The following is a 15679-nucleotide window of genomic DNA, read 5'->3' on the forward strand; positions in this document are numbered from 1 at the left end:
GCAGCATTAGATCAAAGGGGGAGATCCGATGGTTATGGCGACTGATGCAGAGAATGCTTTTGATAAGCTCTTTAGGTATTTAGGATTTTTTTTTTAAAGATTTTTATTTTATTTGTACATACAGAGCTGGGGTACAGGCCAGAGGCTCAGGGGTGGTTCACCAGAGACAGAGTGGGGAGCAGAACAGGCAGATGGACGAAGTACACTGCTGAGGGGAGCAGCGGGCGGGCCAGGAGAGGTCTGCCGCGCCATGTGGTCACCTCCGGGGCAGGCGGGGATTGAACTCATGTGGAAATGGCTTTAGCTTCTCAGTGCAGAGCTTTAACCCACTGCGCCACCAGGGAGGGCCGGTATTTAGGATTTTTAAAAATGCTTAGTAAACTAGGAACATAAGAGAAATTCCTTAATGTGTTCAAGATTTTAATATTAAAAAGCCACAGAGAATATCTCCAGTGGAGAAACTATGTCGGAGCCAGAGACAGAGACAAAGAGAATGTTCACCATCCTGCTGTGGCCTAACACCAGGGCCAGGAGCGGGCAGGTCAGTGGGGCGGCGGTCAGTGAGACGGGACTGTACGTGGCGTCATCACCTACCCTAACAAGTTAACCAGCTCTGCTACCCACGCTCTAGAACAAATAAGAGAGCTCTGTAAGGTTGGCAGCCCTGTGATTAACAGAAACTAATAACACTTTGCGAACAGCAATAATCAACCAGAAAAACTCAAAACAACGTGGCTTAAACGAGAGTCCACCATCACACACACATTTTTATATTGCGGAGAAGAAGATACTTATCATAGTCTTCTCTGTCTATAACATAGATACTGATTTTTTTTTTTAATCACACAAATGAAATCTATCGCAAAGTCCTGGGCGCCTTGGGGAGTCACACTCACCAGTTTATGCCACCAGAATCTGGGGACATCTATAAAGCTCCTAAAGACACGGGCTTTGGCGGTAGAATTTGACAAAGATAATAATGGAGGTGAGTCAAGCTGGGCACCAGAGAGGGGTGGCAGTCCAGGGACCCCGTGGGGCTTTTGGTTGCTGCTAAGCCTCCCAGCGCAGGCCCCCGAATGAGCACAGCTTACCCGTGCCAGGGCTCGTTAAATCAAACGGTCCTGGCCTCCAGTCCTGAGCCCCACGGCCCCCGGGACCTTGGGACCAGGGCCTAAGAAACCTGCCAGGTGATTTTGAACTGTATGCACGTTAATTTGTGAAGCACATGCTAGACCAGAGGCCTCCTCGGTCCCCATGGAGAAGAGAGTGGAGAAGACCCACGGCCCTGCTCTACCCAGGACCAGAAGGGAACCTCTCACTGCAGCTCCATTTTACTGACCACAACGAGTCATGTGGCCCCAACTTACCTGCAAGGGAACCTGGGACTACTCGTGAGGAGGAGCCAGAGAGAGGGCCGCGTGTCCCATTCTCTGTCACACGAATCTTGGGATCTGGGACACAGACTCGTTTCTCTGGCTCTCGGTTTCTCTGTGTTTCTAGGTTTGTTTCTGAGGCGGTTTCCATGTTCTTGCAGACGTAGACTGGGCCTGACATTTGAAGATATAAAGCAGAGCACAGCATACAGAGAAGTAATGCACACTAAATAGTAATACCTGCACTGGAAGTGTGTCGTCAGCCCCCGCACGCACTCAAGTTCAGAGCTGTCTGCGCCAGGCAAAGCCAGAGCACCAGGAGCGTGGTGGGGAAGAAGATGGACCTGGGAACACGTGAGTGCCACTTAGTCAGTGGGACAGAGACCCGGGCAGCCTCTGGCCCGGGTAGGGCTGGGCATGAGCGGGAGGGGGCTCCCGGGGCTCCCAATCTCCTGGCTTCTGTCTCCTCCTTTGGAAGTTGGGGTCTGCGACAGAGCCTGATGAACACACATGCCACGTCCTTTCTGTGACTGACCCCGGGCTGTGTGTGGGGTGGCCGTGAGCATGGCTTTGCAGCTAGGCACAGCCACGTGACTGGGTTGCAGCCACGAGATATAGCAGTGTGCAAGTTCGGGGGTGACCCTCCCCAACTTGCCCCAGCCTCTGGTCAGTAACGCAGATGTGATGGGGAAGTTCTGGCCGCCTGGGACCATGAAGGTCCCTCAAAGAGAGGCCTGGCGTCTGCAGGAGGGAAGTAAAGAGAGGAGCCTCCATCTCTGTCCTTCCCAGGGGCTGCCACAGGCACCCCGCCCCCTCAGGTCAGCCCCGACCACCCAGGTGGCTGCTGTAGGTAGCCTCCCACCTCGGGGCATCTGTATGGTTTGTATGTGTTATTCCCTGACTAGAACTTATGCTTTCTCCAAGCCCTGCTTCTTTTTTTAAAGATTTATTTATTTGTGCATACAGAACTGGGGTACAGACCAAAAGACCAGAGGCTCAGGGGTGGTGAGAGGCTTCACCATAGACAGAGAGGGGAGCAGAACAGGCAGATCGACGAAGTACACTGCTGAGGGGAGCAGCAAGCGGGTCAGGAGAGGTCTGCCACGCCATGTGGTCACCTCCTGGGCAGGCGGGAATCGAACTCATGCGGAAGTGGCTTTAGCTTCTCAGTGCTGTGCTTTAACCCGCTGCGCCACCAGGGAAGGCCAGCCCTGCTTCTTGACTCACTGAAAAGACACCTCCGTCAGCAAGCACCACCCCTGAACCAGGTGAACCAGGACCCCTCCTCAGCGTCTCCAAGAATCCACCTGTTCCTCTCCCCCTCCCCCCATGGCTTCTCTAACTTTGTCCCAAGGTCAGTGTAGGGTGCCCAGCCCCTGCCCTGGGGCCTCTGAGCCAGCTGGAGTAGGTGAACTGGATTCGGGGTGCCCCATCCCCACACAGTGCCCAGCGAGGGCAGGCTCGGGACGGCGGCTCCAGCTCCCACGGGCCACCTGCCAGTGCCTGGAAGCAGCTGAGGGGAGGCCCCTTGTTGCCAAAAGCAAACAGCCTCCCAGGGAAGTTTTGCTCTGGGTCACACCCAGCTCTGGGTGGCTGCCAACCTTCCTGCCAGAAACCACAGGCCCCGCCGAAGCTGCCCGGAGTCAGGCCACAGGGCTTAGGAGAACTCGGCTGGCTCTGCTAAGGGGGTGTCCGGAGACCACAGCCCCGGGGCCCAGAGGGGGTCGGGGGCCAGCTGCCGACTCCAGCAACAGCGGGGAAGGCCCTCTAGGCTGGGAGGCGCGCGAGAGCCCCCTGCCAGCCTGTCTCAGCTCTCCGGGCTGGCTGTGGGTCCGGCTCACTCACACTCTGCCCTGCAGGCACCCCTGGGGGCCACCATCATCTGACTTTCAGGTATGAGCGTGAGGATGGACGGAGAAGCAGGAACGCAAAGGTGTGTGTGCACACGTGCGCATGTATGTGTGCGTGTGTGTGTGTGTGTGTGTTTGGGTTGCCTGGGAGCGACCTCACAGCCGTGCTGGAATATGAAGACCTACAGGTCCCGCCTCCCAGACCCAAAGCTGGCTCCTGGCGGGCACGGTGACATGAGGGGGACACCACAGACCCACCTCCTGGCCTTCTCCTTCTTCTGCCTCCTCTCAAAGGTAAGGGGGCCCCGGGCCCCAAAAAGACGGCTGACTCCTCCGGTATGTGGGGGGAGGTGAAGTCACTGCCGAGGACCCCCGGGCGAATGCTTGCAGGCCCCACATCGGGCAGACGCGTCCCCTCCCTGAGGCCCCGCCAGCCTGGCCATCTCTGCGTGTGACCTCGGGCAAGTTTCCCTCCGCTGTGAGCCTGCCAGCTTCCTGGGCTCAGGGGCCCATGTGAAATGGTTTGCGATAATTGGCCGGCAGCGCTTACTTAGCACAGGACCTGAGCAGTCCAGAAGGACTGAAGGACGACTACCAACCCCACAGCCCCCGCCCCAGCAAAGCAGAAGTGGCTTCATGCTGGCCTCAGAGCCCCTGGGCCCTGCCCCCCACCCCCGCTGGGTGAGCAAGCGCAGGGCTGGGCTGCCCAGTCTCAGCTTTCGTACCAGGCTCCTCATTGTAACTGGGGAGACTCCAGGCCTGGCCCACTTTGCCTAACTATGAGCCAGTTCAGAGATTTCAACAGCACTAAGCCCGCTGGGCCCTCCGGGATGAGTGGACTGCCATGCTGGCCACAGGGACAGGGAGCACCCCGAGAGAGACTGAGCCCCCCGGTGCTGCATTTCCATAGGGCTTGTGGAACATTTGCCTGGCCTAATGTGTCCAATAACCCTAGGAGAAATCATCACCCCCTTTCAGTCAAGCAAGGCTCAGAGAGGGTACACAATTTGCCAAAGCCACACAGCAATGAAGCTTCAGCGCAATAGAGAGGTGGAGCCTAGCATAGACCTGCAGGGAGGGCAGGGAATTCCATCGGTGCCTCCGCCCTCCGCCGAGGCCAAGACCATGGGCGCTGGGCACTGCCATTGTCGGCGAATTGAGTTCTGGGCCGTGGGCTTGTCCCGCCACATCCGTGGCCTCCCTTTCACGCCCCCCCCCCCCCGCCACCAGGAGCTTCCCTCACCGGCGGGTCCGGGAGGGCTGAAGCCCAGCGGGCATGCCAGTCCTGCTGCTTGTTCTCCCAGCGGGGATGGTGGCCAGCACATGATGCCCAGGGGGCCATGAGCCCAGGATGAAACAAAAGACCGACATGCGGCTGCCCCAGACTCACTGCCCCCTGCGTTCTCCCCGGCCCCGGGAGCCAGGCAGCATCCTGCACGGGCCCAGGCTTAGTCATCAGAACAGCAAAGCCACAGCCTCCTGGGCACCGGACTACGGACAGGACAGGCAGAAACAAGCAGTCACGTCCAGCGTCTGGGACCTCATTTAGTCACTGTCACGGTTCCAAGGTAGGTTGGTCCCCCCCCCCCCACTTTATCGAGGAGCCAGCCGCTTCCTCCCTGTGGGGCAGTTAAGTGACACGTGAGAGTCACACAGCGAACCAGCGGCAGGGCTGCAGCTTCAGCCGAGGCCCAGGCCCTTGCCCCTGGTGACCAAGGATCTGGGGCTGCCCCGTGTGTGATGAGGGAGACAGAGGGAGACTCGAGAGGGCCCATTTTTCTTAGCTCTCCTGAAACACCCTCCCCAACTTGTCCTTATCCCTCTTGAGCAAATGGGTAAGTTGAGGCAGAGGCTAAGCTGGCATCAGAGCTTGTAGAGGACAGGCCTGGCCGTGAGTTCGGTGACGCTGGTTCTGATCCTGGCTCTAAGCCTCCCACTGCCCCCGATGCCAGCCTGTCTTCTCACTGGCCACGTCCTGACTCTGCTTTGAGCTTCGGTTTCCTCAGCTTTAAAATGAGCACAGGCTGGCCCTCACACAGGTGTTAAACCAGACACGCTAGGCACACATGTGTCCGTGGGACATGCCAGTCGGTATCTGCCAGGGTGGCTCCCGGCATAGAACTGCAGGTCAGTTCTCCCAGCTTGCCTGGGGCAGAGAAGCCTCAGAGGGTGCCCAGGTGTGAAGCACCCACCGCACACCGGACCACCTGCCAGGGGCTTAGCGCAGCCTTCTTCAGGGACTCCCCAGGAGGGTCCCAAAGTTAGACACTGCTATTGCTCCCCTTTTACACAGGAGGAAACCGGGTCGAGAGAGCCCGAGAGCTGAGGTTCGGCTAATTAGAGGCAGAGTTAAGCCTGGAACTCAAGACGGAGTCCTGCTCGTGCCCAGCGTGTGCTATGGCCCAGCCGGGGTCAGGGCCAGTGTGTGTGACTCTGGTGCCACACAGCCCAGCCTAGCAGAAGGGGCCAGAGTGAGACCCCTGGGGCCTACCTCAAAGCCCACGGCTGACCGAGGTCTCCCCCCTGCAGGTGTGTGCCCAGCTGTGCCCGGTGCCATGTACCTGCCCCTGGCCGCCCCCCCGATGCCCACCGGGGGTGCCCCTGGTGCTGGACGGCTGCAGCTGCTGCCAGGTGTGTGCGCGGAGGCTGGGGGAGCCCTGCGACCATCTCCACGTCTGCGACCGCAGTCAGGGCCTGGTCTGCCAGCCCGGGGCAGGCCCTGGTGGCCGGGGCGCCGTGTGTCTCTGTAAGCAGGTTTGCGGGCTGATGGAGGGTGTGCTGGGGAGGTCCAAGCCAGGGGGTCTGAGTCAAAGCGAAGTCTCCTCGTGCCACCTGCTTCACACTCCCCCCTGGGACACCTCCGCTTCCAGGCAAATCTGGGTTCCAGGGTTCCCCAGGCCCACGCCCGGCTCCCTGCTGGGCCCTTCTCCCACCACGCCCACTACCTGGGCAGCCACGCCCACTACCTGGGCAGCCGCCTACTCCTGCTGCCCAAGTCATAGCCCAGTGGCAAAGTCAAGTTCGCATACGCCCCTTGGGGAGCCCCCCTAGATTCTTCAAACCAAAAGTCAGCACCTCCTTCCAGGACCCTCACAGCACTCCTGGGAAATAAAAGTTGTAAGTTCCCATTTAGGGCATAATGTGTCGTACGTAGCAACAGGCTACATACGTCACGTCCTGAAATGACTCAAGGTGGGAATCCTTCCAGCCCGCTGAGTAGATGAGCAGCTGAGGTCTGGTGATGTTAACTGCCATGCAGAATGGCACTCGGCTTGGGGCCGGGCAAGCAGGCCCCGTCTTGCTCCCCCCGGGAGTCCTCAGCTTCTCGGCCGCCTCCGGGACGCCTGTGTGCTCACACCCTCGAGGGTGTCACTGCCTTCTCCACCCTCCCAGGAGGTGGCTTTAGGACAGGGTTTCCAACCTTGGTCCAGGGAGCGATGGGCCCACCTGTGTCTGGAGCACGGGGTTTGGGGGGGCAAGGGCTGCCCCAGCTGAGTATCCCACCTTCACTGCACCCCTGGCTTCTGCCGACCCCTGAGGTTGCCGACAGTTGTGACCGTCTGTCTGTGCACGTTGCCAAATGTCCCTTGGGGAGCAAAATCACCCCTACTGAGGACCACAGCTCTAGCTAGAGAAAAAGAAAAAGGTGAGGGACTTTAACAAAAGCCAGAGCAGCCTTGTAAAGCAATTTCTGCCTTTGTGTAAGCGCATGTCACACTTCTAAAATTAAAAAGTGGGGGACCTGGGTCACTGACAGCGAGTGAAAAAGAAAGCAAAACCGACAGGCAAAAAGTTCGCAACATTGTTCACTGCTTCATTTGATCAGGCCAGTCCCATCAGGAAAAAGGGCGATTGGTTATAAAAACTATAGAGGGCAGCTAATTAAAATCGATGAAGCAAAGCAGCGGATAAGTGGCATTCAGCTTCCAAGGCTGTCACCGCGTCAGCCTGTCCCATGAAGCCCAAGGCAAACGTGGACATTTGCACTGCCAAGTGCCAGCCTCACCGCTAGTGCAGGTGCCCAGGACAGTGCCTGGCACAGAGCAGTTCCCAGTACCTGCTTGTTGAATGAATGAAAGAACGATCATCCCGGGAGCCTTGGCAGGAGCCGTGTGTGGACAAGCCCTTCTCAGGCTTATTCCGCTTCTCCCTTAGTCACCAGGAGGGCCCATATGACCCATCTTGCTGGGGAGAAACCGGGGCTCAGAGACATTAAATCGCCTGCCCACGGTCACAGTTTGCAAGTGGCTAAAGACAAAGAGTATTTTTTAAATAACCCTATTCTTCTCAGAGGGGATTCTCCAAGGGAGACTTAGAGTTACCAGATGACAAGATAGTGCTCTGAAGTTATTGGGAGAATTTGCTGGAAAGGGCACCCTGGAGAGGCCCCGAAGGAGTAGGGGTTAGGCACCTCTGTGTGTCCACGAGGCACAGAGGAACTCCCAGGGCGAGTGAGCCTCGAGGTGCCTTTGATGTTTGAGACCGTGCACTGGTGGGTACGCGGATTCCGGGGTGGGAAGCACCTGTCCAGGCCTCTTGACCCGCTCCCACCCCACCCCCACCAGCCATGAGCTGAAGCGCCCCAGAGGCACCAGAAGACCCAACCAAAATGCTCACCCTCGGGCTGACGTTCCTCAAGGTGCCCGCTGCTTTCCAGGTCATCCCTGTGACCAGGAGGCCAGGATGGCAGGAGTCAGGCTGGGAGACAGGGCTTGGCCAGGTTGGGTGGGGACCAGGAAGCAGCTGCCCTGTGGTTTCTAAGAAACCACAGCCACAGGGCCCAAAGGGCGGGGATTTGGAGCCTAAGGACTGGCCTGGGAGAACAAGAGAGAGAACTGACTCGGTCCTGTCCTCGAGCCCACGCCACTGGCTGAGAATCTCTGCGTGCCAGGCTTGGGGCAAAACCCTTCCGTTTCAGCAGCTCATGGACTCCTCCGGCCACCCTCAGGCAGGGGGCTGAGGCTCAGAGGCTGCCGGAGGTGGCCCAGGGCCCCACAACTAGCAGCAGGCCCTGGGGAGATTTCAAAGTCCCAGCGCCTGACTTCTGCGGGGCCTCGTGAGGTTTTCCCTGGAAGACCTGGGCAAACCTGCTTGCTGATGAGCCCGGGCCCAGGCTGGTTGAACTGCCTGGGCTGGTGTGTGCCTGTCCAGCATCTGAGCTGGCCCGGCAGCTGCCAGGGAGAGAGCCTGTATCCCGGGGGCTTCACTAGGGGTGTTTCCTGAGCACGTGCTCATGTCACGTGCCTGTCACCTCATGTCCCTGCAGGCACAGATGACTTGTCATCACTGCTATTGGTAGTGCAGCTCAGAGACGTTAAGTAACTTGCCCGAGGTCCCACAGCTGGCAAGCAGGCCCCGACCTGACAGTGAGGCCCACAGTACAGCAGATGGACAGTGAAATCTCCGTGTGTGTACACGAGTATCTATTATTGATCTCTAAGAACTACCTGAGGACGATGGCACAGCTAGCGTCTACTGAAGGGCTCCTTCAAGTCGGCCCGTGGCATATAATGCTCCATATACCCCAGTGAAATAAAGACCATCATAACCTGTGCTGCAGGAGGGAAACTGAGGCAAGAAGCGGAATCACTTGGCCAAGGTCCATAGTTGGCAAAGGGGCTCAAGCCAGGCAGTGTTCTGCACGCCCCGAGCCAGGAGGCTGAGGTCTGCCTCCCTGGAGGCGCCAGGCGGCTGGCAGTGGGGAGGCTTCATGTGGGGAGCTGGGGTTCTCTGGGGCGCCAGCTCCCTGCGGGACCTGCGCCAGCCTTGCAGAGAGGGCCCCTGAAGGATGTGGCCAAGGGGGAAAGCCCAGGGTCACCGATGGGGGTCTGGTTCCCCTCCGCAGGGGGAGAGGATGATGGGAGCTGTGAGCTGAATGGCCGTGTGTACCGGGACGGGGAGACCTTCCAGCCCCACTGCAGGATTTGCTGCCGCTGTGAGGACGGTGGGCTCACGTGCGTGCCCCTGTGCAGCGAGGACGTCCGGCTGCCCAGCTGGGACTGCCCGTACCCCAGGAGGGTTGAGGTCCCTGGCAAGTGCTGCCTTGAGTGGGTGTGTGACCAGGGGCAGGGCCTGGGGGCCCAGCCCCTCCCGGCCCAAGGTGAGTGTGGGGGCTGGCCCAGGCTGGGAGGGCCAGGGAGGCCCGGGGAGGGGGCCGGCAAGGCTCCCTGGACACATCAAAGCCAGGGTTTCTTCTGGCGCAAGCTGGCAGAAGAGACAGGCAGGGGAGGGGAGGGGAGAGCGCCACCCTCTGCAGAAGTGGCCAAGCAGGAAACAGTGGTGCAAGGATGACAGGGATTTAGTAGCACGTTAGAACCAAAATCCCACACTTCACAGCAAAGGTATGAGACAGAGGCACACTGGTGTGGTGCGCACTAACATAATCTGTTGATACATATTCACAATATACTTATATAATCTAAGTATCACACAGTAGTATTGAGGTGATCAAAAAAAGGGAGTCAAAACTGTACTGGGCAAGGGGGTGGTCTCTGAGCTGTGGGCTTGGGGAGGGGCCGAGAGGAAGGAAAAACAGTTCTCCATAAACATTTCGGTTTTAGCGGTTTTTGTATTGTCATGCCACTGGGGATTACTGTTATCATCATCATCGTCATCATTCCATGACTTTGACACCATAAAGCGTGCAAACAGGCTGCACATGGGCCTCACTGGAGTGGCCATACTAGGCCCCAGGGCTCATCTGCTTAAAGACAGAGCGGCCGGCAGCTCCCAGCGGCCAGGACCCCATTTATGCAATTTGATTTCAGGCTGCCATGTGCCCATCCGTGCCTGCCACGAGCTTGACACACGGGGTTTCCCACCCGCGGCCCCTGCCAGGGTGGGGTGTCCCCCCGACAGTTGGGTGCTGCTAGATTCAAGCAGCCCCACCTCTGGCTGTGATCACCAAAAATGTCCCAGACACGGCCCTAAATGTCCCCCGGGGGCAGCACTGTCCCCTGGAGACGCTGTTATAAAAGACCAGAAGCCAGAGCGCCAGGATCTGAGAAGACAAGAACCAGGCTTGCCCAAGCGAGGAGGCCAGATGGGGCCCCGAGGCTTGGCCCAGGCGTGGCCCCGGAATCAGCCCCCGCACGCTGGCTCCTTCCTGCAAGGTGCGCTGTCACCGCGAACCAGGAGCTCGCTGTGGACCGGGACCGGCACGTCAACACCATCACAGTGGCCCGAGAGCCGGCGTCTGTGGGGAGCTTACAAGCTCTAGGCAGCTCCGTTATTTCATTCAGTCCTTTAGCTACAGGAAATTCACCCAGGAAGAAATGGAGGCCCGGAAGGTTAAGCCACAGACGAGGATCACACAGCTGGCGGGTGGGGTGAGTGGGCTGCCCAGTTCTGACCTCGTAGCGCTCATCCCTTTGTCTCCCTCCCCTCCTGCAGGACCCCAGTTTTCTGGCGTCATGGCGCCCCCAGCCCCTGGCATCCCCTGTCCCGAGTGGAGCACGGCCTGGGGCCCCTGCTCCACCTCCTGCGGGCTGGGTGTGGCTACCCGGGTGTCCAACCAGAACCGCTTCTGCCGCCTAGAGAGGCAGCACCGTCTGTGCCTGGGGGGGCCCTGTCCCCCCACCAGGGGCCATGGCCCCCCGAACAGCGCCTTTTAGAGCCAGGGTGCCCACCGTCTCCAGCAGGCAACCGTGTCTGCAGCCACGATCCAGCAGGACCCACCAGCAGCTCTCGGAGTTCTAGAATGTTCACCGGCCCGGGGTGACACAGCGGAGGTGCAGGTGAACCAGCTCAACCTGGGGCTGGCCCTGTTTCCAGGGTCTTCTGCTCTGTTCCCGGCCTACACACGCACTTCTCATCACGCAGGCAAGCTGTCTAGAAAGTGGGGCAACCATCTCCCCCTTAATCATTAGGCTGAGGCAGGTGCTGGCTGCCGTGGCTATTTTGCTGGGGTGTGGTGAAGAGGGGTACACAGATATTTGGAATTTCCTGCTTCTTTTCCTGCTGAGACGTAATGTACCTGGACACTCGTCTCCGCGCGGGTCCGGTGCTCGCCGCGGCCGAGAGCGCCCTCCGCACCCAGGTCAGGCCGCAGGGGCTGAGTGCGTAAGGATGGCCCTCTGGACACACCTGCAGCCCCGCCGGCCACTGAGTCCGCACCCAGTGGGCTCAGGCCCCACAGCGTTGTTGGCCAGAGAAAAGAGAGAGCAAGAAGGATGCCGTCTCTGAGGAAAACAGGTCCCACCTGGAACTCTGTTTGATGTCTCCTGATTTATTGTAAACACACACACACACACACAAAGCCCCGCTCTATAAATTTTATATCCTCCTCTGAGTTCTGCCTGTATTTTTTCTTTGAACTAAAGTTGTTTTCATCAGGATCCAAGCAGGAAACGAGTCAACACCTTTGTACGTACACAAGGATTTCTATTCAACCAACTCAGGTCTAAGGAGCCCTGATAGGTGTGCAAGCCAGTAAGCATCTCTGCCAAGGTAAACCCCTCCCCCCCCCAGAGAGGTCTCCTCCGCCCCCTGAGGCCACCGGCCTCCTAGTCCAGCACTGCAGCTGGGGTCAAGGCTCATGCCTTGAACTTGGTGTGAGCAGAAGCACCCAGCGGATTCTCTCCATGGACGCCTCTTGCTCGGCACCAGCCATCAGGTGTGGCTGGGCGAGGCGGAAGCCACAACACCAGGAGGCTGGGAACAGGTGGCAGAAGGTGGGATCACACGACACTGGGGGGGGCCCGCTGGGGCCAGCAGGGAGGCTGCCTGGCTGGTGGAGAGGGTGGAGAAGGGACAGCACCCCACCTGCACCCCCCCAACCTGCGCCACTCCCATTTGTTCAAACCTGGAGGGCAAGGGAGCCGGGGTGCACACTCCTGGGACACGAAGCAGAGCAAAGGCAGGGAGGACCTGGAGCAGGGACCCCGGGCCGCCCCTCCGAATGGCGGAATGGCGTCCCAATGGGTCCCCAACACTGGGCGCAGCACCATGCCCCCCGGGAGCCCCAGTTTGAGGCTCACAGGCAGCACTGGCCACTTAACTCCCAGGAGGTTTCACCGACTGGTCCACAGAGGAGGCCCCAGCTTGGCAATGGCGCCGGGCTGGGGTCCCGGCAGGCTGAGCGGAGCTGGCCCTCCAGGCTGGCTGTGCCCCCGCTCTCACGGGCTGAGGGCTCGTGTGCCGGTTGTGCCAGTAAACTCTGAACACAGGGCCGCAGAGAGTGTGAAGTCACCCGCAAAGCGGTGAGCGCAGGTTCGAGGACCAAGAATTGGCAGGACACTCCCCACGTGTGTTTGCTCTGCCAAGGGATTTCTGTCACCCTCAAGGCCACCCTCTGCATAAAAGCCCCCGGGGGCATGAGCAGCAGAGGGTTCTGGGTCCCCCTGGGAGCAGCAGAGGGCTGGGGTGCACCCCCACCCCCGGGGGAGCATGAGAACAGCAAGGGGCCTGGGCCGGGCTGGCTGCGGAGCTGCTATGGGCAGGCCAGGAAGCCTGGGCCCCGCTGACCGCCCCCTCCTGACCTCAGGTGCGTTCAACTCTTTGTGCCTCAGTCTCCTTTTCCTTAAAATGCCCGTCATGACAGCACGAGAGCTGCTGAGACTATCATGTCACTTAAATAAAAATTTTGGTTCCTGGCCCTCCCTGGAGGCCGGCGGGTTAAAGTACAGCTCTGCAAGCTGGCTGCAGCCGCTTCAGTGCGAGTTCGATCCCTGCCCCGGAGGTGACCCACATGGCCTGGCAGACCTCTCCTGACCCGCCCGCTGCTCCCCTCAGCAGTGGACTTCGCCGGTCCGCCTGTTCTGCTCCCCACTCTGTCTCTGGGGAATCCTCTCACTGCCCCTGCACCTCTGGCCTGTACCCCAGTTCTGTATGCACAAATAAATCCTTTTTAAAAGTTGGCCCCCATTATCTTGATCAGCCTTCTTAAGTAGACAGAGCAGGCCCAGCCCATAGGCTCAGTCATGGCTGCCACTCGGGCAGGCTGGGGTGAGGGATGTAAGCTCCCCTCCGGCCCGCTCAGATATACACTGTTATTCTCATCTCATCTGAAGGCAAGGTCTGGCTTCCCTGTCTTTACGAAGATAGGGAGGTGCTGTTGGGGAGCAAAGATCTCTGGATGAAAGTCAGGTTCCCCCCAACTTTGCTCATAGCTTGGGGTACCTAGCCTGGCTGTTTCCCACCGTGCTTGTAACTTGGCATCACGTGGCTGCAGGTAACAACAGCACACTCTTTCCTGTTGCTGCGTAGTATTCCAGGGAGGGACTGGCCCACTGTGGGGATGCACCCCGTTCTTGCCAGGCCTGTCGGTAGCTCTCGGTTTGGGGCTACTCTGGACAATGCGGTGCGTGGCCCCTGGACTTGGGTAAGCATTGCTGTCGGCCACCTCCCCGGGAGTGGAATCCCTGGGTCATGGCCTGTGCTTCCTCCTGGGTGGGACCATCTCCCAGGAGAGCAGAGATCTTTGTGCACAACAGGTGGGCAGGACAGGCTGACTGCATAAATAGCAGAACACAAGCACTGGCATTTATTGTTCAAACCACAGACCAGAACCTATTCCAAGCATCTTCCCTGTGATTATGCACGTTGCTCTAGCAAATACCTTGGAAGTATAATTATGTCCATTTTGCAGGTGAAGAAACAGAGGGGCAGAGACATTAAAGAAACTGCCCATGTTCACGCAGTTCAAAGTCAGCAGAGCCCAGATTCACATCAGAGTCCTGTGCCCAAGTCCACACGCTTGGCCATGGGCTGCAGGGACTGAGATCCTTGCAGGCGTGTTGTGGGTTGGGCAAGAGGAACACAGCAGAGAATACCGCTTGTGAGGTCTGGCCGGAAGGGTGCACGTGAATAGCAGAATTAGGACCCCAAGCACAGCCCTGGGCTTTCTGATGGAGAAGGGGAGAAAGGTGGGGTCTTTGACAGAAACAGAGAGCAGGGGAGCCCCTAGAAGTGGCAGAGAGGATGCTTTGAGTTCCAGGAGTCAGTGGTCACCCGGGGGTGGTGTGGCTGGACTCAGGGGTCCAGGTCTGAGCAGAGAAGAGTTCAGTTCTAGGCAGAAGAGAGTGTTGGTGCGTAGGACCTCTTAGAAGGGCCCTGTGTCTCTACCGGCCCTCTATGGCCAGGGCCACCACCAGCTCTGTCCAGGTGACGTCACAACTTTCTCCTGCTCTTGTGGCTTCACGCTCACTCTTTACAGGGTGGACGAGAGGAGTCCTATAAAACTGAGCAGGTCAATAGTTCTCAAAGTGGGGTCATAGAAGGATCAGTATCGCCTGGCAACAAGTTCAAAATACAACTGTCTTGTTCCCAGGCCCAGATTCACCAAAGCTGAGGAGCTGCCCAGAAAAGCCTCCATCTCATTAAAATTTGTGGGGGATTAAGATGCCGTTCAGGAGAAAACCATAGTGTGCTGCTGCCCTCTTGCGGCTACTCAGTGCATGACCCCATGTGGCCCACAGGTGTTTCAAGTTGTCTTGGGAAGATGGATTTCTCCTGTGCAGCCAGTGTCCAAAGACCAGCATTCCGGGCCACACGAGTGGATAATTCAGGGGCCCCACAGTGGTCTCCTTGACCTATCATAGACTGTCATCAGTAGTGTACTTCACAGTCTTGCGGCCACAGTCCTGTCTCCAGCAAAGCAAAAAGTTCACCCCCGTTGGGTGGGGTACTGGCCAGACGGCTCATGGGAAGCTCGCGCATCTTTGCAAACCAGGTGGTGTGTGATCTCCCTAATCACTGTCTCCCTGCTCAAACAGGTGGGTCTGCCGGCTGACTTGATGAAAAAGAAATAGCATGTACCCCTTGTAGCACAAACCCCAGCTCCCTACCAGTGGGACCTGTCAGGACAGGGGGGTACACCTTTCTTGTTGCCTCCAAGACAGCACAGAAGAAAAGGTGTGTCAGTCTCCCTGTTTCAGAAATTCATTTTCAAATTCTAGTCTTCTGCTTATATAAGCTGGGGGGTGGGGGTGTCAAAGAAAGACAGTTTGAAATGACGTTTTTGTGACATTTCTAAGAATGTCTTGTGGCTTTCTGGAAAGGTGGGGGTAATGTTAGCACCTGTGTCCTCATTTGGGGGCTTTCCCTGAAAGTCTGAGACAACAGGCAAAGTCCAGTTTAGGAATCTAATACACACGTTATCTACTTTAATCTCACAACAGCCCTAGAAAGTAAGTTTATCAATTATGGCAATGGTAGCTACTATAATGAGCACTCCCCAAATTTCCATGGCTCAACAAAATAGAAACTTATTTTTTACTCACATGGTATTCCAAGGCAGGTGCTGCTGGCTGGAGGACAGCTTTTGGACTTGGGTCTTTCTGCATCCAGGTGGTAGCAGGGCTGGAGAAACTTGCCTGCTTCTTAGAAGCCTCCTGGCCCGCCTGCTGCTGTGTATCTCAACACATCTGCCTGTTCTGCTCCCCACTCTGTCTCTGGTGAATCCTCTCACCCCTTGCATCTCTGGCCTGTACCCCAGCTCTGTATGCACAAATAAAT

The 15679-nt window shown here is 58.0% G+C and overlaps 1 protein-coding gene across 1 annotated transcript; it reads left to right on the forward strand.

The window, feature by feature from the left end:
- The first annotated feature begins 3457 nt into the window (after positions 1–3457).
- WISP2 (WNT1 inducible signaling pathway protein 2) lies at positions 3458–11475 on the forward strand. Its single transcript, XM_004687405.2, has 4 exons — positions 3458–3517; positions 5753–5969; positions 9069–9323; positions 10616–11475. Exons 1-4 carry the CDS (start codon positions 3458–3460, stop codon positions 10834–10836), a joined length of 753 nt encoding a protein of 250 aa, XP_004687462.1. The 3' UTR covers positions 10837–11475.
- Positions 11476–15679: the final 4204 nt, after the last annotated feature.

Source organism: Condylura cristata, unplaced genomic scaffold (genome assembly GCF_000260355.1).
Source record: "Condylura cristata isolate star-nosed mole 26May11 unplaced genomic scaffold, ConCri1.0 scaffold00022, whole genome shotgun sequence".
NCBI lineage: Eukaryota > Metazoa > Chordata > Mammalia > Eulipotyphla > Talpidae > Condylura > Condylura cristata.